We start from the raw sequence: 23,278 nt of genomic DNA, 5'->3' as shown, positions 1-23,278 counted from the left end.
CAGTTGTTTGTTGCGAACTGAGCGGAGGTGTTCTGCAAATGCACACTGCCTAAAATGCTCCAAGTTTTAACCTAGAATAGCCTAACAAAAGGGTATTTATCAAGTGAGCACAACAGGTATGCCCCGATAATGGGAACTGCAGATGCTGGAGAATTCCAAGATAATAAAATGTGAGGCTGGATGAACACAGCAGGCCAAGCAGCATCTCAGGTGCTCCTGAGATGCTGCTTGGCCTGCTGTGTTCATCCAGCCTCACATTTTATTATCTTGGTGTGCCCCGATGGATAGATGTCTGCTGAATGTAGGGTTTGTTACAATGCCCCTGACTCAAACCAATAGTCATTACTCTCCAACTTCACACACGCACACATATGAGTCATTTGGGTGAAAGCTGCCAGAACCTGTGGAAACGTACTTTGGTGCATTCAGGAGAGGAAATTAGAGCATAATTACAGCAGGAAATGCTTTTTCTCTTTCTTATGTGTTTTTACTTGCTGACTTAGTTATTTGATTTTGTTCGGATTTCTGAACACAAACTGGATTGGACTTAACGCCTCTGCATGGAGCCTCTAATCTGACAAGCCCAACCAAAATGGGCCATGTTTTGTCATACTTTCTCTTGAAGTTTTTGATTATGCCTTGTCTTAGGAACGTGTATGCCTCAGAACCAACCCATATGAAAGTGTCCTTCTGTTTTTCTGCAGCCTGAGTTACCAGATGCAGACTTTATTATTACAAACTGTGATTACGAACCTTGCAGTTTGGCTGTTAGTAAAACCACGTGATCTGCGGAGACAGAGATTTCAATGTGTGTGTTTGACCTACATGTACTTGCAGTTTGTTACATCAATATAGCACTTATTTCTGCCACCACCCCCTACCCACCTCCCCACCCTGTAAAAACATTCCTATCGCTCAATATTCAGACTGCATTGAGGAACATTGTAGTCTGCCTCCCTCCAGTTTCTCATTGCATCCACACCTCAATGCTGACTCATGGGTTGTCATCTGTAATACACTATGGCACTATTCACACAATCATCATTGTGCAAGCTTCATTTGTAAATGTTAAAGGGAGATCTTGTCCTCGGGTATGTTAGTGCCAGTGTTGCAGAATATTGTCCAGAGAGGTTTTAGTACTGTTATCTCTACCTCGAATCTCCATTCTCCCAGCAAGATTAACACTTGTGGGCCATGAGTTCACTTAACTATCATTCTGTCCCAGAGAAGCTTAACTCCTGCTCCCTTCAAAAATGGAGCCAATAAACAGTATAAAGTCGTTTACAGTCGGTTTCTCTTTTCAGTTTGGATTTGGGTTTTATTGCCTTGATGCTTTCACCAGATGCTTTCACATCCTGCCTGTTTTCACTTCGAGATAGTAGGAACAGCAGATGCTAGTGTCAGAGATAACACAGTGTAGAGCTGGAGGAGCACGCAGGCCAGGCAGAGGAGCAGGAAAGCTGACGATTCAGGTCGGGACTCTTCTTAAAAACGTTTTTTTTTGTCTGAAGAAGGGTCCCAACCCGAAATGTGAATTTTCCTGTTCCTCTGATGCTGCCTGGCCTGCTGTGTTCCTCTGGCTCCACTCTGTGTTGTCTCTGTTTTCACTTCTAGTTTTCCACCTGGTTACATTGAAGGAAATCCAACTTGGCTGAAAGAAAAAGATGCTGGAGGAAATGATGGAACTGAAATCTGATAAATCCCCAGATCCTGGTAGTAAACCTCTCCAGGTCGCCAGGGGTTTGGTACATCTGCTGATTGTCCTCTTGCAACATTTTTTGGATTCTGGAACCAGCCCAGCAGATTGGAGCGGTGCAAATGTAAATCTCAGCCCTTCGTTTTAGAAAGAAAAAGGGAGAGAATAGAAATCAGATTAGTTAGCTTAATATCAGGAGGAGGATGAATGCTAGAATCTATTACAAACAACAGTGCACTCAAACCATCAATGGGACTAGATAAAGTCAACATGGATTTCTGAAAGGGAAGTCATGTTTGACAAAGAACTTCTTCAACAATGTGGCCATCCGCCCAGAGTTAGCACCTTAGACTCCCACCCTACACACCAGACCTTGTTATCACATAGCCTGCCATTTCACATGACCTGTTATTGGTCACTAACAGTCCCCACTAACAGCTCACCCTCCTAGCCAGATCGCTATCAACTCATTTGTCTATCCAACCACCTTCTCTCTCTTCGAGGTCTATCCCCACCTATCGCTTACTCCCTATCATCTCCCCACCCACCCCACCATCTTCTGCATATAAATTGACATCGTCCCAGCTACTAAAATGTGAGGCTGGATGAACACAGCAGGCCAAGCAGCATCTCAGGAGCACAAAAGCTGATGTTTCAGGCCTAGACCCTTCATCAGCTCTGATGCTGAGCATCAGCTCTCTGCTGAGCATTTCCAGCAACTTCTGTTTTTGTTCACATTTGATTGATTTGATTGGAATTAAGGATGCAATTAGTAGAATAGATAAAGGATAAAGGAGATAAAGGAGAACCACTTGATGTGAATGTTGATGAAGTTCCACAAGAGGCCAGTGTATAAGACATAGAATTGGGTGTGATGTACTGGCATGGTTAGCAGACAAGAAACGAGAGGTATAAATTTTTGTACTTTTGTGTGGAAGACAGTGACAAGTGGGCTTGCACAGGAATTGATGCTTGATCCCTAGCTACTCACAATATCAGCGTCAACAATGAGGGAATGAAATGTAATATTTCCAAGTTTGCTGATGACATGAAGGGTGGGATTGTGAATGGTAAGGAGGATGTAAAGATGTTGTGAGTGGTTAAAGATGTGGGGGATGCAGTATATTATATGTGCTAAGTAATCCACTTCAGTTTGAAAAATAAAATAGCACAATAGTTTTCAAATGAGGGATCAGACAGAGTAGATATGCAAACAGACCCAGGTGTCTTTTTACACCAGCATCTCAGGAGCACAAAAGCTGACGTTTTGGGCCTAGACCCTTCATCAGAGAGGGGGATGGGGAGAGGGAACTGGAATAAATAGGGAGAGAGGGGGAGGCGGACCGAAGATGGAGAGTAAAGAAGATAGGTGGAGAGAGTATAGGTGGGGAGATAGGGAGGGGATAGGTCAGTCCAGGGAAGACGGACAGGTCAAGGAGGTGGGATGAGGTTAATAGGTAGCTGGGGATGTGGCTTGTGGTGGGAGGAAGGGATGGGTGAGAGGAAGAACCGGTTAGGGAGGCAGAGACAGGTTGGACTGGTTTTGGGATGCAGTGGGTGGGGGGGAAGAGCTGGGCTGGTTGTGTGGTGCAGTGGGGGGAGGGGATGAACTGGGCTGGTTTAGGGATGCAGTGGAGGAAGGGGAGATTTTGAAACTGGTGAAGTCCACATTGATACCATATGGCTGCAGGGTTCCCAGGCGGAATATGAGTTGCTGTTCCTGCAACCTTCGGGTGGCATCATTGTGGCAGTGCAGGAGGCCCATGATGGACAACCATGGTCACAGCTCTTCCCCCCCACCCACTGCATCCCAAAACCAGTCCAACTTAACTATCATTCTGTCCCAGAGAAGCTTAACTCCTGCTCCCTTCAAAAATGGAGCCAATAAACAGTATAAAGTCGTTTACAGTCGGTTTCTCTTTTCAGTTTGGATTTGGGTTTTATTGCCTTGATGCTTTCACCAGATGCTTTCACATCCTGCCTGTTTTCACTTCGAGATAGTAGGAACAGCAGATGCTAGTGTCAGAGATAACACAGTGTAGAGCTGGAGGAGCACGCAGGCCAGGCAGAGGAGCAGGAAAGCTGACGATTCAGGTCGGGACTCTTCTTAAAAACGTTTTTTTTTTGTCTGAAGAAGGGTCCCAACCCGAAATGTGAATTTTCCTGTTCCTCTGATGCTGCCTGGCCTGCTGTGTTCCTCTGGCTCCACTCTGTGTTGTCTCTGTTTTCACTTCTAGTTTTCCACCTGGTTACATTGAAGGAAATCCAACTTGGCTGAAAGAAAAAGATGCTGGAGGAAATGATGGAACTGAAATCTGATAAATCCCCAGATCCTGGTAGTAAACCTCTCCAGGTCGCCAGGGGTTTGGTACATCTGCTGATTGTCCTCTTGCAACATTTTTTGGATTCTGGAACCAGCCCAGCAGATTGGAGCGGTGCAAATGTAAATCTCAGCCCTTCGTTTTAGAAAGAAAAAGGGAGAGAATAGAAATCAGATTAGTTAGCTTAATATCAGGAGGAGGATGAATGCTAGAATCTATTACAAACAACAGTGCACTCAAACCATCAATGGGACTAGATAAAGTCAACATGGATTTCTGAAAGGGAAGTCATGTTTGACAAAGAACTTCTTCAACAATGTGGCCATCCGCCCAGAGTTAGCACCTTAGACTCCCACCCTACACACCAGACCTTGTTATCACATAGCCTGCCATTTCACATGACCTGTTATTGGTCACTAACAGTCCCCACTAACAGCTCACCCTCCTAGCCAGATCGCTATCAACTCATTTGTCTATCCAACCACCTTCTCTCTCTTCGAGGTCTATCCCCACCTATCGCTTACTCCCTATCATCTCCCCACCCACCCCACCATCTTCTGCATATAAATTGACATCGTCCCAGCTACTAAAATGTGAGGCTGGATGAACACAGCAGGCCAAGCAGCATCTCAGGAGCACAAAAGCTGATGTTTCAGGCCTAGACCCTTCATCAGCTCTGATGCTGAGCATCAGCTCTCTGCTGAGCATTTCCAGCAACTTCTGTTTTTGTTCACATTTGATTGATTTGATTGGAATTAAGGATGCAATTAGTAGAATAGATAAAGGATAAAGGAGATAAAGGAGAACCACTTGATGTGAATGTTGATGAAGTTCCACAAGAGGCCAGTGTATAAGACATAGAATTGGGTGTGATGTACTGGCATGGTTAGCAGACAAGAAACGAGAGGTATAAATTTTTGTACTTTTGTGTGGAAGACAGTGACAAGTGGGCTTGCACAGGAATTGATGCTTGATCCCTAGCTACTCACAATATCAGCGTCAACAATGAGGGAATGAAATGTAATATTTCCAAGTTTGCTGATGACATGAAGGGTGGGATTGTGAATGGTAAGGAGGATGTAAAGATGTTGTGAGTGGTTAAAGATGTGGGGGATGCAGTATATTATATGTGCTAAGTAATCCACTTCAGTTTGAAAAATAAAATAGCACAATAGTTTTCAAATGAGGGATCAGACAGAGTAGATATGCAAACAGACCCAGGTGTCTTTTTACACCAGCATCTCAGGAGCACAAAAGCTGACGTTTTGGGCCTAGACCCTTCATCAGAGAGGGGGATGGGGAGAGGGAACTGGAATAAATAGGGAGAGAGGGGGAGGCGGACCGAAGATGGAGAGTAAAGAAGATAGGTGGAGAGAGTATAGGTGGGGAGATAGGGAGGGGATAGGTCAGTCCAGGGAAGACGGACAGGTCAAGGAGGTGGGATGAGGTTAATAGGTAGCTGGGGATGTGGCTTGTGGTGGGAGGAAGGGATGGGTGAGAGGAAGAACCGGTTAGGGAGGCAGAGACAGGTTGGACTGGTTTTGGGATGCAGTGGGTGGGGGGGAAGAGCTGGGCTGGTTGTGTGGTGCAGTGGGGGGAGGGGATGAACTGGGCTGGTTTAGGGATGCAGTGGAGGAAGGGGAGATTTTGAAACTGGTGAAGTCCACATTGATACCATATGGCTGCAGGGTTCCCAGGCGGAATATGAGTTGCTGTTCCTGCAACCTTCGGGTGGCATCATTGTGGCAGTGCAGGAGGCCCATGATGGACAACCATGGTCACAGCTCTTCCCCCCCACCCACTGCATCCCAAAACCAGTCCAACCTGTCTCTGCGTCCCTAACCGGTTCTTCCTCTCACCCATCCCTTCCTCCCACCCCAAGCCACACCCCCAGCTACCTACTAACCTCATCCCACCTCCTTGACCTGTCCGTCTTCCCTGGACTGACCTATCCCCTCCCTACCTCCCCACCTATACTCTCTCCACCTATCTTCTTTACTCTCCATCTTCGGTCCGCCTCCCCCTCTCTCCCTATTTATTCCAGTTCCCTCACCCCACCCCCCTCTCTGATGAAGGGTCTAGGCACGAAACGTCAGCTTTTGTGCTCCTGAGATGCTGCTTGGCCTGCTGTGTTCACCCAGCCTCACATTGTATTATCTTGGAATTCTCCAGCATCTGCAGTTCCCATTATCTCTGTCTTTTTACACCAGTCGCTGAAAGGTAAGCATGAACATGGAACAAGAAGTTTGGTAAATGCAATGTTAGCCATTATTGCAAAATTATTTGAGTAAAGGTAGCAATATCTTGCTGGAAAAGTATAGGGAATTGGTGAGACCACATCTGCAGTACTGTGTACACATTGGATATCCTTACCCAAAGAGGGAACACAACAAGTACTCACCAGACTGATTCCTGCGATAGCAGGATTGCTGTATGAGGAAAGATTGGATTGACTGGGTCTGTATTCACTGGAGTTTAGGAGAATGAGAGAAGGTTGCATTGAAACCTTTAAAATTCTGATAGGTCTGGACAGAGTAGCTGCAAGGAGAATGTTTCCCTGCATCAGGGAACTTCATGTAGCTACTTCCCTGTCGGGTCTCAGGAAGTAGTGAAACATTTCTTCTCTCAGTGGTGAACCTGTGATGTTCCTAACCAGCACTCCGCACAGTGGTGAAGTCCGTGAATGTATTTAAGAAATAGATTACTAGATACTGAAGGTGACAAGGGGTACGGGGAAAGAGCAGGTGGATGGCATTGACATAGAGGATCAGCCATGAGTGTATTAACTAGTTAGGGGTTTACTACAGGCCCCCCAATAGCAGCAGGGAGATTGAAGAAAGCATAGGTCGACAGATTTTGGAAAAGTGTGGACGCAGTAGGGTTGTTGTAAATGGGTGACTTTAACTTTCCTAATATTGATTGGAACCTCCTTCAAGCAGAAGATTTGAATGGAGCTGTTTTTGTAAGGTGTGTACAGGAGGGTTTCCTAACGCAGTATGTTGACAGGCCGACGAGGGGAGAGGTCATTCTAGACTTGGTGCTCGGAAACGAGCCGGGGCAGGTATCAGATCTTGTGGTGGGAGAGCATTTTGGTGATAGTGACCATAACTGCCTCACATTCTACATAGCTATGGAGAAGGAGAGGACCAGGCAAAATGGGAGGATATTTAATTGGGGAAGAGGAACTATGATGCGATTAGACATGAGTTAGGAAGGATGGACTGGGAGCAATTGTTCCATGGTAAGGGAACCATAGACATGTGGAGACTGTTTAAGGAACACTTGTTGCGCGTGATGAGTAAATATGTCCCTCTGAGACAGGCAAGAAGGGGTAAGATAAAGGAACCTTGGATGACGAGAGCGGTGGAGCTTCTTGTGAAAAGGAAGAAGGTAGCTTACATAAGGTGGAGGAAGCTAGGGTCAAGTTCAGCTAGAGAGGATTACACGCAGGCAAGGAAGGGGCTCAAAAATGGTCTGAGGAGAGCCAGGAGGGGGCACGAGAAAGGCTTGGCAGAACGAATCAGGGAAAACACAAAGGCATTTTACACTTATGAGAGGAATAAGAGTAGGGCCGATCAGGGATAGCATAGGGAACTTGTGTGTGGAGTCTGAGGAGGTAGGGGAAGCCCTAAATGAGTTTTTTGCTTCTGTCTTTATGAAAGAAACAAACTTTGTAGTGAATGAAACCTTTGAAGAGCAGGTGTGCATGCTGGAATGGATAGAGATAGAGGAAGCTGATGTGCTGAAAATTTTGTCAAACATTAAGATTGACAAGTCGCCAGGCCCGGACCAGATTTGTCCTCGGCTGCTTTGGGAAGCGAGAAATGCAATTGCTTCGCCACTTGCAAAGATCTTTGCATCCTCGCTCTCCACTGGAGTTGTACCTGAGGACTGGAGAGAGGCAAATGTAATTCCTCTCTTCAAGAAAGGAAATAGGGAAATCCCCAGCAATTACAGACCGGTAAGTCTCACGTCTGTCGTCTGCAAGGTTGTAGAAAGGATTCTGAGGGATAGGATTTATGACCACCTGGAAGAGCATGGCTTGATCAAATACAGTCAACACGGCTTTGTGAGGGGTAGGTCATGCCTCAAAAACCTTATCGAGTTTTTTGAGGATGTGACTAGAAAAGTTGATGAGGGTCGAGCTGTGGATGTGGTGTATATGGACTTCAGTAAGGCATTTGATAAGGTTCCCCATGGTAGGCTCATTCAGAAGGTCAGGAGGAATGGGATACAGGGGAACTTAGCTGCCTGGATACAGAATTGGCTGGCCAACAGAAGACAGCGAGTGGTAGTAGAAGGAAAATATTCTGCCTGGAAGTCAGTGGTGAGTGGGGTTCCACAGGGCTCTGTCCTTGGGCCTCTACTGTTTGTAATTTTTATTAATGACTTGGATGAGGGGATTGAAGGATGGGTCAGCAACTTTGCAGACGACACAAAGGTCGGAGGTGTCGTTGACAGTATAGAGGGCTGTTGTAGGCTGCAGCGGGACGTTTACTGGATGCAGAGATGGGCTGAGAGGTGGCAGATGGAGTTCAACCTGGATAAATGCGAGTTGATGCATTTTGGAAGGTTGAATTTGAAAGCTGAGTACAGGATTAAGGATAGGATTCTTGGCAGTGTGGAGGAACAGAGGGATCTTGGTGTGCAGATACATAGATCCCTTAAAACGGCCACCCAAGTGGACAGGGTTGTTAAGAAAGCATATGGTGTTTTGGCTTTCATTAACAGGGGGATTGAGTTTAAGAGTCGTGAGATCTTGTTGCAGCTCTATAAAACTTTGGTTAGACCACACTTGGAATACTGCGTCCAGTTCTGGTCGCCCTATTATAGGAAAGATGTGGATGCTTTGGAGCGGGTTCAGAGGAGGTTTACCAGGATGCTGCCTGGACTGGAGGGCTTATCTTATGAAGAGAGGTTGACTGAGCTCGGTCTCTTTTCATTGGAGAAAAGGAGGAGGAGAGGGGACCTAATTGAAGTATACAAGATAATGAGAGGCATAGATAGAGTTGATAGCCAGAGACTATTTCCCAGGGCAGAAATGGCCAGCACGAGGGGTCATAGTTTTAAGCTGGTTGGAGCAAAGTATAGAGGGGATGTCAGAGGCGGGTTCTTTACACAGAGAGTTGTGAGAGCATGGAATGCGTTGCCAGCAGCAGTTGTGGAAGCAAGGTCATTGGGGTCATTTAAGAGACTGCTGGACATGCATATGGTCACAGAAATTTGAGGGTGCATACATGAGGGTCAATGGTCGGCACAACATTGTGGGCTGAAGGGCCTGTTCTGTGCTGTACTGTTCTATGTTGTATGTTCTATGTTCTAACTGAAGTACCTTTTGTACCTAAGATGGCTCTGCGGGCGGTTTCACTGCACTCATTGAAATACATATGAATATAAAGCTAATTCAATTCATTTAATTAATTCGTTCAAGACTTAGGAGCAGATGAGGGCCTTTCAGCCCATCAAGTTTTCTCTACCATTCGATGAGATCATGCTGATCAACTAATCCTCAACTCCATTTTCCTGCCTTTTCCCTATGACCCTTGTTTCTCTTATGATTAAAAATCTGTCTGTTTCAGCTTTGCATGCACTTGAGACTCTACCTCAACGGTCCTCTGTGGTAAAGAACTGCATGGAAGAAATTCCTCTTCCTCTCTGTTGTAAATACGTGGCCGCTTATGATGTCCCCTGGTCTTAGACTGTCCCATACGGGAGAAACAACCTCTCCACATCTCCCCTGTCAAGTCCCCCGCAGAATCCTGTATGTTTCTGTAGGCTGTCTCACAGCCTTCTACACTCCAGTGGGTACAGGCCCAACCTACTCAGTCTTTCCTCACAAGACAGCTCCCCCATATCTAGTACCAACCTGGAGAACTTTCTTTTGAGATAATCTAAGCAGCGACACAGCGAACCTGGGGGTGAACAGCAGGATAAATACCTGAAGAGCGGGGTCAGTCAGACAATGTGGAGCCGAATCTAGGGAGGAATCTGGGGTTGACACTTTGACTCAGACTGAGCTGGGCTCGGCTGCTCAGGACCCAGGTTTGCAAACTGAGTGAGTCATATCTGGAGGGAGAGTTTCTATTGATGCAGTCTGCTTGGAATAGAGAGCGGGAGCCTGGAGTTTGGTGACGAGTGGATAAGATTGTGTAATCAGTTCCTGGATTATTGTCTGTAATTAATGAGATTGACTTTGTTGATGAGTTTCCAAATGGCAGGAGAATTTGGCCATGAGGATTGCTCCTGCTGCAATATGTGGGAAATAGGGACACTTCTAGTCTCCATGGTGATTACATATGCTGGAAGTGTTCGGCTACAGCTGCTGATTTTGCATATGGAATGCCCAGACCTGCAAATGAACTCACTATGAAGGATCCATGAGACTGGGAACATCATGGGTAATGTGTACAGCCAGCTGGACACACCCCCAGGAAGGCCTGTATGGGCAAAAAAGTCAAAGGAAGATGGCTAAGCATGGGTAGGGAGTGCAGGAGTTTCCTGTGGCCATTCCCCTATCAAACATGTGTAACGTTTTGGATACTGTTGGGGGAATGGCCACTAAAGGCAAAGCATCTGCAGTAGCCAGATCAGTGGTAGCACGACTAGCACTGTTTACAGCAGGGAAGCGAATGTAGGGGAGAGGTTGTGATAGGGAGCTGTATAGTCAGAGACACAGATAAGCATTTCTTTGGCTGGGAGTGAGACTCCAGGGTGGTATGTTGCCTCCTTGGCGTAGGAGCAAGGATATCTCTGAGCAGTGACTGGATGTTCTGAAGGAGAGGGTGAGCAGCCAGATGGCATGGTTCATATAGAAGAGATGAGATCCTGCAAAGAGACTTTAAGGAAGGGAGGTTGGAAATTGAAAATTGGGATCTCTAGGGTTGTAATCTTGCACTTACTTTGTGTCACATGCCAATGAGGCTAGGAATAGGAAGATATTATGGTTAGGTACATGGCTAAAGAGCTGATGTCGGAGGGAGGGCTTCGGATATCTGCATGATTGGGATCTCTTCCAGGACGGATGGGACCTCTACAAGAAGAACATGTCTCACCCAAACTGTCGCACCAATATCCTGGCTGGGAGGTTTGCTAGAACGCCACAGGAGGGTTTAAGCTCATGTGGTAGGGGCAAGGGAACTAGAGCACTAGCTTGCTGGTGAAATAACTGAGGAGGAACCTGACTAAGACCCGTGAGACTAAGATGAAGAACAGGCTGGGAGAGGTTCCTAAATGCGGCAGAACTGGTGGTCTGGGGTGTATTTGTTCCAACATGAGGAATATGATAGTTAAGGCAGGTGAGCTTCAAGCTTGGATTAATACAAATAACTACGAAGTATGCTCCCAACATGGCGAAGGAAAATAGCAGGCGATAGCAAGAATTCTTGTTTAGATACAAGTTTCTTAGGAGAGGAGGTAGTGCCAGAAAATTGACAGACTGCTAATGTAATTCTGATATACAAAAAGTGAACAGAACTAAAACCTGAAAACCAGAGGCAAGTCAGTTTAAAGTCAGTAATAGGATAGTGGAATCTACACCAGTGATGGAAAAGCATCGAGGGATAGAAAATATGATTTAAAAAATTAACTTTTATGGAGTTCAAACATCATGTTGAATCAACCTGATTGAATTCTCTGAAGAATTAATAGAGTAAACAAGTGGAATGCAGTAAATATTTTAGGCTTTGATAAATGATGACACAGTGGATTCACTTTGAAGTTTAGTCAAGGGACAAATAGGGAAATGAACGGCAACTGGGATGAGAAGTGGAAAGCTAAGTGTATGAGTAATGGATTGTAATTTAGTTGAGAGGAAAGTAAAAAGTTGGGTTCCTTAAGCATTAGTGTTCTGGCGAATCTTACTCATAAGTTGCATAATTTATTTGGACGTAGCAACCCAAATTTGCAAAAGACACCAGACAATAACTAGAAAGAAAGCAATATAATACAATAAGACATTAGGAAACTTGTAGACTTTGCCATTAGACCATAAGACCATAAGACATAAGAGTGGAAGTAAGGCCATTCGGCCCATCAAGTCCACTCTGCCATTTAATCATAATTAAGAGGCAAAGGACTAACTTTGCTGAATGAGAGGTGGTGGACATTCGTAGGAACAATGGAAATATTAACTCAGGCTTTAGATTAAAAAGAAATAGAATTGCATTGTAACAGTTCCAAGATTCTATGATCTTCGAATCACTCAGTGCCTTACTATCACTATGTAATTCCTCCTGGGAATGGTGCACTGGAGTGAAAAAGGGTGAGACTGGGGGTTGTGTTGGAGGGATAGGGTAGTATCTTGGTCCAAAAACCTATTAATTCACTTCAGCAATGTCATCTTCAGCTTCTCCATTGTTATTGTTGCCTGCTCATTTCTTCCCTGCAGAATTGAAGAATTTAATGTTGCCACCTTGGGCAGAATTTGCTGTACTCCACTTTTGAAAAGAAATCCTGCTTTTCTTGTTTAAATCTTGGAATTAACAGTTTGAAAATAAATTCCCTCCATTTTAATGTTGGATGTGGTGATGAAATGTGTTGAATTTTATTTTTTTAATATAATTCTATTGGAGACTTGATTTTAAGATCTCATTTGGGTTGTTTTATTTTCTGAGCTTTTTGTTTTTGTGATTGTTTTTGTTTTTGGTTAGACGGTCGTCCTGGGCCAGTCACCGAAATCCAGTTTCTGTTAGAGCAGGATACTCTGGAGAGTTACTGGACATTTTTTGTTTATACTCTGCTGGTTTGACAATCGGAAGGTAGCTCTGATGAAGGGTCTAGGCCCGAAACGTCAGCTTTTGTGCTCCTGAGATGCTGCTTGGCCTGCTGTGTTCATCCAGCCTCACATTTTATTAGAGATAATGGGAACTGCAGATGCTGGAGAATTCCAAGATAACAAAATGTGAGGCTGGATGAACACAGCAGGCCAAGCAGCATCTCAGGAGCACAAAAGCTGACGTTTCGGGCCTAGACCCTTCATCAGAGAGGGGGATGGGGGGAGGGAACTGGAATAAATAGGGAGAGAGGGGGAGGCGGACCGAAGATGGAGAGTAAAGAAGATAGGTGGAGAGAGTGTAGGTGGGGAGGTAGGGAGGGGATAGGTCAGTCCAGGGAAGACGGACAGGTCAAGGAGGTGGGATGAGGTTAGTAGGTAGCGGGGGGTGCGGCTTGGGGTGGGAGGAGGGGATGGGTGAGAGGAAGAACCGGTTAGGGAGGCAGAGACAGGTTGGACTGGTTTTGGGATGCAGTGGGTGGGGGGGAAGAGCTGGGCTGGTTGTGTGGTGCAGTGGGGGGAGGGGACGAACTGGGCTGGTTGAGGGATGCAGTAGGGGAAGGGGAGATTATAAAACCAGCCCAGCTCTTCCCCCCCACCCACTGCATCCCAAAACCAGTCCAACCTGTCTCTGCCTCCCTAACCGGTTCTTCCTCTCACCCATCCCCTCCTCCCACCCCAAGCCGCACCCCCCGCTACCTACTAACCTCATCCCACCTCCTTGACCTGTCCGTCTTCCCTGGACTGACCTATCCCCTCCCTACCTCCCCACCTACACTCTCTCCACCTATCTTCTTTACTCTCCATCTTCGGTCCGCCTCCCCCTCTCTCCCTATTTATTCCAGTTCCCTCCCCCCATCCCCCTCTCTGATGAAGGGTCTAGGCCCGAAACGTCAGCTTTTGTGCTCCTGAGATGCTGCTTGGCCTGCTGTGTTCATCCAGCCTCACATTTTGTTATCTCACATTTTATTATCTTGGAATTCTCCAGCAGTTCCCATTATCTTTCGTCCCAGCTACCATCAGTTCTGAGGAAGGGTCACTGGACCCAAAACAGCAACTCTTGATTTTTTTGCTTCACAGATGCTGCCATTCCTGCTGAACATTTCCAGAAACTTCTGTTTTTGTTCACATTTGATTGATTTGATTGGAATTAAGGATGCAATTAGTAGAATAGATAAAGGAGAACCACTTGATGTGAATGTTGATGAAGTTCCACAAGAGGCCAGTGTATAAGACATAGAATTGGGTGTGATGTACTGGCATGGTTAGCAGACAAGAAACGAGAGGTATAAATTTTTTTACTTTTGTGTGGAAGACAGTGACAAGTGGGCTTGCACAGGAATTGATGCTTGATCTCTAGCTACTCACAATATCAGCGTCAACAATGAGGGAATGAAATGTAATATTTCCAAGTTTGCTGATGACATGAAGGGTGGGATTGTGAATGGTAAGGAGGATGTAAAGATGTTGTGAGGGGTTAAAGATGTGGGGGATGCAGTATATTATATGTGCTAAGTAATCCACTTCAGTTTGAAAAATAAAATAGCACAGTAGTTTTCAAATGAGGGATCAGACAGAGTAGATATGCAAACAGACCCAGGTGTCTTTTTACACCAGTCGCTGAAAGGTAAGCATGAACATGGAACAAGAAGTTTGGTAAATGCAATGTTAGCCATTATTGCAAAATTATTTGAGTAAAGGTAGCAATATCTTGCTGGAAAAGTATAGGGAATTGGTGAGACCACATCTGCAGTACTGTGTACACATTGGATATCCTTACCCAAAGAGGGAACACAACAAGTACTCACCAGACTGATTCCTGCGATAGCAGGATTGCTGTATGAGGAAAGATTGGATTGACTGGGTCTGTATTCACTGGAGTTTAGGAGAATGAGAGAAGGTTGCATTGAAACCTTTAAAATTCTGATAGGTCTGGACAGAGTAGCTGCAAGGAGAATGTTTCCCTGCATCAGGGAACTTCATGTAGCTACTTCCCTGTCGGGTCTCAGGAAGTAGTGAAACATTTCTTCTCTCAGTGGTGAACCTGTGATGTTCCTAACCAGCACTCCGCACAGTGGTGAAGTCCGTGAATGTATTTAAGAAATAGATTACTAGATACTGAAGGTGACAAGGGGTACGGGGAAAGAGCAGGTGGATGGCATTGACATAGAGGATCAGCCATGAGTGTATTAACTAGTTAGGGGTTTACTACAGGCCCCCCAATAGCAGCAGGGAGATTGAAGAAAGCATAGGTCGACAGATTTTGGAAAAGTGTGGACGCAGTAGGGTTGTTGTAAATGGGTGACTTTAACTTTCCTAATATTGATTGGAACCTCCTTCAAGCAGAAGATTTGAATGGAGCTGTTTTTGTAAGGTGTGTACAGGAGGGTTTCCTAACGCAGTATGTTGACAGGCCGACGAGGGGAGAGGCCATTCTAGACTTGGTGCTCGGAAACGAGCCGGGGCAGGTATCAGATCTTGTGGTGGGAGAGCATTTTGGTGATAGTGACCATAACTGCCTCACATTCTACATAGCTATGGAGAAGGAGAGGACTAGGCAAAATGGGAGGATATTTAATTGGGGAAGAGGAACTATGACGCGATTAGACATGAGTTAGGAAGGATGGACTGGGAGCAATTGTTCCATGGTAAGGGAACCATAGACATGTGGAGACTGTTTAAGGAACACTTGTTGCGCGTGATGAGTAAATATGTCCCTCTGAGACAGGCAAGAAGGGGTAAGATAAAGGAACCTTGGATGACGAGAGCGGTGGAGCTTTTTGTGAAAAGGAAGAAGGTAGCTTACATAAGGTGGAGGAAGCTAGGGTCAAGTTCAGCTAGAGAGGATTACACGCAGGCAAGGAAGGGGCTCAAAAATGGTCTGAGGAGAGCCAGGAGGGGGCACGAGAAAGGCTTGGCAGAACGAATCAGGGAAAACACAAAGGCATTTTACACTTATGAGAGGAATAAGAGAATGATCAAAGAAAGAGTAGGGCCGATCAGGGATAGCATAGGGAACTTGTGTGTGGAGTCTGAGGAGGTAGGGGAAGCCCTAAATGAGTTTTTTGCTTCTGTCTTTACGAAAGAAACAAACTTTGTAGTGAATGAAACCTTTGAAGAGCAGGTGTGCATGCTGGAATGGATAGAGATAGAGGAAGCTGATGTGCTGAAAATTTTGTCAAACATTAAGATTGACAAGTCGCCAGGCCCGGACCAGATTTGTCCTCGGCTGCTTTGGGAAGCGAGAAATGCAATTGCTTCGCCACTTGCAAAGATCTTTGCATCCTTGCTTTCCACTGGAGTTGTACCTGAGGACTGGAGAGAAGCAAATGTAATTCCTCTCTTCAAGAAAGGAAATAGGGGAATCCCCGGCAATTACAGGCCGGTAAGTCTCACGTCTGTCGTCTGCAAGGTTGTAGAAAGGATTCTGAGGGATAGGATTTATGACCACCTGGAAGAGCATGGCTTGATCAAATACAGTCAACACGGCTTTGTGAGGGGTAGGTCATGCCTCAAAAACCTTATCGAGTTTTTTGAGGATGTGACTAGAAAAGTTGATGAGGGTCGAGCTGTGGATGTGGTGTATATGGACTTCAGTAAGGCATTTGATAAGGTTCCCCATGGTAGGCTCATTCAGAAGGTCAGGAGGAATGGGATACAGGGGAACTTAGCTGCCTGGATACAGAATTGGCTGGCCAACAGAAGACAGCGAGTGGTAGTAGAAGGAAAATATTCTGCCTGGAAGTCAGTGGTGAGTGGGGTTCCACAGGGCTCTGTCCTTGGGCCTCTACTGTTTGTAATTTTTATTAATGACTTGGATGAGGGGATTGAAGGATGGGTCAGCAACTTTGCAGACGACACAAAGGTCGGAGGTGTCGTTGACAGTATAGAGGGCTGTTGTAGGCTGCAGCGGGACGTTTACTGGATGCAGAGATGGGCTGAGAGGTGGCAGATGGAGTTCAACCTGGATAAATGCGAGTTGATGCATTTTGGAAGGTTGAATTTGAAAGCTGAGTACAGGATTAAGGATAGGATTCTTGGCAGTGTGGAGGAACAGAGGGATCTTGGTGTGCAGATACATAGATCCCTTAAAACGGCCACCCAAGTGGACAGGGTTGTTAAGAAAGCATATGGTGTTTTGGCTTTCATTAACAGGGGGATTGAGTTTAAGAGTCGTGAGATCTTGTTGCAGCTCTATAAAACTTTGGTTAGACCACACTTGGAATACTGCGTCCAGTTCTGGTCGCCCTATTATAGGAAAGATGTGGATGCTTTGGAGAGGGTTCAGAGGAGGTTTACCAGGATGCTGCCTGGACTGGAGGGCTTATCTTATGAAGAGAGGTTGACTGAGCTCGGTCTCTTTTCATTGGAGAAAAGGAGGAGGAGAGGGGACCTAATTGAAGTATACAAGATAATGAGAGGCATAGATAGAGTTGATAGCCAGAGACTATTTCCCAGGGCAGAAATGGCCAGCACGAGGGGTCATAGTTTTAAGCTGGTTGGAGCAAAGTATAGAGGGGATGTCAGAGGCGGGTTCTTTACACAGAAAGTTGTGAGAGCATGGAATGCATTGCCAGCTGCAGTTGTGGAAGCAAGGTCATTGGGGTCATTTAAGAGACTGCTGGACATGCATATGGTCACAGAAATTTGAGGGTGCATACATGAGGATCAATGGTCGGCACAACATTGTGGGCTGAAGGGCCTGTTCTGTGCTGTACTGTTCTATGTTGTATGTTCTATGTTCTAACTGAAGTACCTTTTGTACCTAAGATGGCTCTGCGGGCGGTTTCACTGCATTCATTGAAATACATATGACTATAAAGCTAATTCAATTCATTTAATTAATTCATTCAAGACTTAGGAGCAGATGAGGGCCTTTCAGCCCATCAAGTTTGCTCTACCATTCGATGAGATCATGCTGATCAACTAATCCTCAACTCCATTTTCCTGCCTTTTCCCTATGACCCTTGTTTCTCTTATGGTTAAAAATCTGTCTGTTTCAGCCTTGCATGCACTTGAGACTCTACCTCAACGGTCCTCTGTGGTAAAGAACTGCACGGAAGAAATTCCTCTTCCTCTCTGTTGTAAATACGTGGCCGCTTATGATGTCCCCTAGTCTTAGACTGTCCCATACGGGAGAAACAACCTCTCCACATCTCCCCTGTCAAGTCCCCTGCAGAATCCTGTATGTTTCTGTAGGCTGTCTCTCAGCCTTCTCCATTCCAGTGGGTACAGGCCCAACCTACTCAGTCTTTCCACACAAGACAGCTCTCCCATATCTAGTACCAACCTGGAGAACTTTCTTTTGAGATAATCTAAGCAGCGACACAGCGAACCTGGGGGTGAACAGCAGGATAAATACCTGAAGAGCGGGGTCAGTCAGACAATGTGGAGCCGAATCTAGGGAGGAATCTGGGGTTGACACTTTGACTCAGACTGAGCTGGGCTCGGCTGCTCAGGACCCGGGTTTGCAAACTGAGTGAATCATATCTGGAGGGAGAGTTTCTATTGATGCAGTCTGCTTGGAATAGAGAGCGGGAGCCTGGAGTTTGGTGACGAGTGGATAAGGTTGTGTAATCAGTTCCTGGATTATTGTCTGTAATTAATGAGATTGACTTTGTTGATGAGTTTCCAAATGGCAGGAGAATTTGGCCCTGAGGATTGCTCCTGCTGCAATATGTGGGAAATAGGGACACTTCTAGTCTCCATGGTGATTACATATGCTGGAAGTGTTCGGCTACAGCTGCTGATTTGGCACATGGAATGCCCAGACCTGCAACTGAACTCACTATGAAGGATCCATGAGACTGGGAACATCATGGATAATGTGTACAGCCAGCTGGACACACCACCAGGAAGGCCTGTATGGGCAAAAAAGTCAAAGGAAGATGGCTAAGCACGGGTAGGGAGTGCAGGAGTTTCCTGTGGCCATTCCCCTATCAAACATGTGTAACGTTTTGGATACTGTTGGGGGAATGGCCACTAAAGGCAAAGCATCTGCAGTAGCCAGATCAGTGGTAGCACGACTAGCACTGTTTACAGCAGGGAAGCGAATGTAGGGGAGAGGTTGTGATAGGGAGCTGTATAGTCAGAGACACAGATAAGCATTTCTTTGGCTGGGAGTGAGACTCCAGGGTGGTATGTTGCCTCCTTGGCGTAGGAGCAAGGATATCTCTGAGCAGTGACTGGATGTTCTGAAGGAGAGGGTGAGCAGCCAGATGGCATGGTTCATATTGATGCTAATGACATAGGTGGGAAGAGAGATGAGATCCTGCAAAGAGACTTTAAGGAAGGGAGGTTGGAAATTGAAAATTGGGATCTCTAGGGTTGTAATCTTGCACTTACTTTGTGTCACATGCCAATGAGGCTAGGAATAGGAAGATATTATGGTTAGGTACATGGCTAAAGAGCTGATGTAGGAGGGAGGGCTTCGGATATCTGCATGATTGGGATCTCTTCCAGGACGGATGGGACCTCTACAAGAAGAACATGTCTCACCCAAACTGTCGCACCAATATCCTGGCTGGGAGGTTTGCTAGAACCCCACAGGAGGGTTTAAGCTCATGTGGTAGGGGGAAGGGAACTAGAGCACTAGCTTGCTGGTGAAATAACTGAGGAGGAACCTGACTAAGACCCGTGAGACTAAGATGAAGAACAGGCCGGGAGAGGTTCCTAAATGCGGCAGAACTGGTGGTCTGGGGTGTATTTGTTCCAGCATGAGGAATATGATAGTTAAGGCAGGTGAGCTTCAAGCTTAGATTAATACAAATAACTACGAAGTATGCTCCCAACATGGCGAAGGAAAATAGCAGGCGATAGCAAGAATTCTTGTTTAGATACAAGTTTCTCAGGAGAGGAGGTAGTGCCAGAAAATTGACAGACTGCTAATGTAATTCTGATGTACAAAAAGTGAACAGAACTAAAACCTGAAAACCAGAGGCAAGTCAGTTTAAAGTCAGTAATAGGATAGTGGAATCTACACCAGTGATGGAAAAGCATCGAGGGATAGAAAATATGATTTAAAAAATTAACTTTTATGGAGTTCAAACATCATGTTGAATCAACCTGATTGAATTCTCTGAAGAATTAATAGAGTAAACAAGTGGAATGCAGTAAATATTTTAGGCTTTGATAAATGATGACACAGTGGACTCATTATGAAGTTTAGTCGAGGGACAAATAGGTAAATGAACAGCAACTGGGATGAGAAGTGGAAAGCTAAGTGTATGAGTAATGGATTGTAATTTAGTTGAGAGGAAAGTAAAAAGTTGGGTTCCTTAAGCATTAGTGTTCTGGCGAATCTTACTCATAAGTTGCATAATTTATTTGGACGTAGCAACCCAAATTTGCAAAAGACACCAGACAATAACTAGAAAGAAAGCAATATAATACAATAAGACATTAGGAAACTTGTAGACTTTGCCATTAGACCATAAGACCATAAGACATAAGAGTGGAAGTAAGGCCATTCGGCCCATCAAGTCCACTCTGCCATTTAATCATAATTAAGAGGCAAAGGACTAACTTTGCTGAATGAGAGGTGGTGGACATTCGTAGGAACAATGGAAATATTAACTCAGGCTTTAGATTAAAAAGAAATAGAATTGCATTGTAACAGTTCCAAGATTCTATGATCTTCGAATCACTCAGTGCCTTACTATCACTATGTAATTCCTCCTGGGAATGGTGCACTGGAGTGAAAAAGGGTGAGACTGGGGGTTGTGTTGGAGGGATAGGGTAGTATCTTGGTCCAAAAAACCTATTAATTCACTTCAGCAATGTCATCTTCAGCTTCTCCATTGTTATTGTTGCCTGCTCATTTCTTCCCTGCAGAATTGAAGAATTTAATGTTGCCACCTTGGGCAGAATTTGCTGTACTCCACTTTTGAAAAGAAATCCTGCTTTTCTTGTTTAAATCTTGGAATTAACAGTTTGAAAATAAATTCCCTCCATTTTAATGTTGGATGTGGTGATGAAATGTGTTGAATTTTATTTTTTTAATATGATTCTATTGGAGACTTGATTTTAAGATCTCATTTGGGTTGTTTTATTTTCTGAGCTTTTTGTTTTTGTGATTGTTTTTGTTTTTGGTTCGACGGTCGTCCTGGGCCAGTCACCTAAATCCAGTTTCTGTTAGAGCAGGATACTCTGGAGAGTTACTGGACATTTTTTGTTTATACTCTGCTGGTTTGACAATCGGAAGTGTAAACATTGAAACCAGCTTGTTTTTGGTTCAGGATGGTCAATGTTGATGTTAGTTTAGAAAATTAAAAGATTTGGAGCAGGTTTAAGGAGACCTGAATAGTTTCAATAGCACAATTTTCCTCCTTTTTTAAAGAAAGGAATTGAAACAGTTCAGAAAGCACAGTCAACTCAATGTTAAATGTTTAGTTTGTGCAACTATCAGACCAGAAATGTTTGGTTAGAAAGCGGAAAATTATTCAGAAGCTGGGAAAGTATAAGCTCTGTTTTAGGAATCTTTGTGTAAGAAGACTTCACAGTTCACAGGAGAACACTGGGGAGAAACAACTATGTGAACTTGAGAGGCAGTGGTCATTCTTTGGATATGAAGTGATCCTTTTGGAGAATAGATTTTAACTTTGTTTGCTGGCGATTTTAAGATTGTTTTTAAAATTGGTCATATCTAAATACACCACAACCAGGACATATTTATTCTAGGTCCTGTCTCATCTACACATACCATCAGCTGAGGTCATACATTTGGAGTTGAAAGTAACTGGACTTAGCCTTTTATGTACCTATCGCAGGATCTTCACTGAAATGTCAGCATTTTGAGGAATCTGGATGTGAGTTTGCTCGCTGAGCTGGAAGGTTAGTTTTCAGACGTTTCGTTACCATTCTAGGTAACATCATCAGTGAGCCTCCGACGAAGCGCTGGTGTTATGTCCCGCTTTCTATTTATCTGGTTAGGTTTCCTTGGGTTGGTGATGTCATTTCCTGTTCTTTTTCTCAGGGGATGGTAGATTGGCTCCAAATCAATGTGTTTGTTGATGGAGTTCCGGTTGGAATGCCATGCTTCTAGGAATTCTCGTGCATATCTCTGTTTGGCCTGTCCTAGGATGGATGTGTTGTCCCAATCAAAGTGGTGTCCTTTCTTATCTGTATAGGTGATCACCCATACAGCGTATTCAAAAAGAACGGGTACCCTATGAACACAGTCCGCCGATTTCTCAGCAATAAACCCAAACAAACAGACAAAACGGGCTCAGAAACCATAACCACTCTCCCCTACATCAAAGACATTTCCGAAATGACTGCCAGACTATTCAGACCCCTTGGCATCAGGGTAGCCCACAAACCCACCAACACACTAAAACAACAGCTAATGAACTTAAAAGACCCTATACAGACAACAAATAAAACGAACGTCATTTACAAAATACCTTGCAAGAACTGTGACAAACACTACATTGGACAAACTGGCAGGAAGCTAGCCACCAGGATACATGAACATCAACTAGCCACAAAACGACATGACCCACTATCACTAGTATCCTTACATACAGATGAGGAAGGACACCACTTTGATTGGGACAACACATCCATCCTAGGACAAGCCAAACAGAGACATGCACGAGAATTCCTAGAAGCATGGCATTCCAACCGGAACTCCATCAACAAACACATTGACTTGGAGCCAATCTACCATCCCCTGAGAAAAAGAACAGGAAATGACATCACCAACCCAAGGAAACCTAACCAGATAAACAGAAAGCGGGACATAACACCAGCGCTTCATCGGAAGCTCACTGATGATGTTACCTAGAATGGTGACGAAACGTCTGAAAACTAACCTTCCAGCTCAGCGAGCAAACTCACATCTAGAACCTCAACCTGAGCTACAAATCTTCTCAAAACTCGCTATTTTGAGGAATCGTTTAATTAATACAGTTGTGATTTAATACAGGTCGTGGGCAGAGAAATACTGCTTCACTTGATTGAACATCTGGTTAAAATGTACAATAAAGATGCCACGATAACCAAGCTAATAAACAATACTCGGATTCACATCATGCCATCCATGAACCCTGATGGATTTGAAATCACTCAACGTGAAAAGCAAGATTGCTCTTTTTCCCAAGGCAGGTAAGAAAGAAAATCTTTACACTGTCACAAAGTGTTGAAATTGTATTGAGCGTTGTGTCCACATTTTTCCATTTTTAAATACACAGCCAGCTTTTAATGCCCATTCCTAATTACCCTCGAGGTCACTCACCACCACATTCTTTATTCTTTTGGTGCTAGTTTACACAATGCTGTTGGGCTTTGTGATAGAGAAGAATGAATGATTTGGTTCAACTTAGAATGGAAGATGGATTAGAAGGGAACTTTCAAAGATGATGTTCCAACAGCTCTGCTGCTCTTGTCCTTCTAGGTGATAGAGCTGACAGACTTGGAAGGTACTATCATGGGAGTTAACAAACGTGTGCAACTGCAGGAGTTTAGTGGGACACCTTTTTAATCTGCTTA

At 44.8% G+C, this 23,278-nt stretch overlaps 1 protein-coding gene across 2 annotated transcripts in view; it reads left to right on the top strand.

The window, feature by feature from the left end:
- Window positions 1–23,278, top strand: part of LOC125460718 (carboxypeptidase M-like) — a 103,431-nt gene that overhangs the window by 43,799 nt on the left and 36,354 nt on the right. For both annotated transcript variants that reach the window (XM_048548465.2, XM_048548464.2), the window contains exon 4: window positions 22,716–22,894. In XM_048548465.2, the coding sequence (XP_048404422.2) occupies window positions 22,716–22,894 (179 nt within the window). The remainder of the gene's footprint in view (window positions 1–22,715; window positions 22,895–23,278) is intronic.

The sequence above is a fragment of the Stegostoma tigrinum genome, chromosome 18 (genome assembly GCF_030684315.1).
Source record: "Stegostoma tigrinum isolate sSteTig4 chromosome 18, sSteTig4.hap1, whole genome shotgun sequence".
In the NCBI taxonomy this organism is placed as follows: Eukaryota; Metazoa; Chordata; class Chondrichthyes; order Orectolobiformes; family Stegostomatidae; genus Stegostoma; species Stegostoma tigrinum.
Note: the sequence above shows the minus strand (reverse complement) of the source record. Positions and strands in the feature narration are given on the sequence as shown.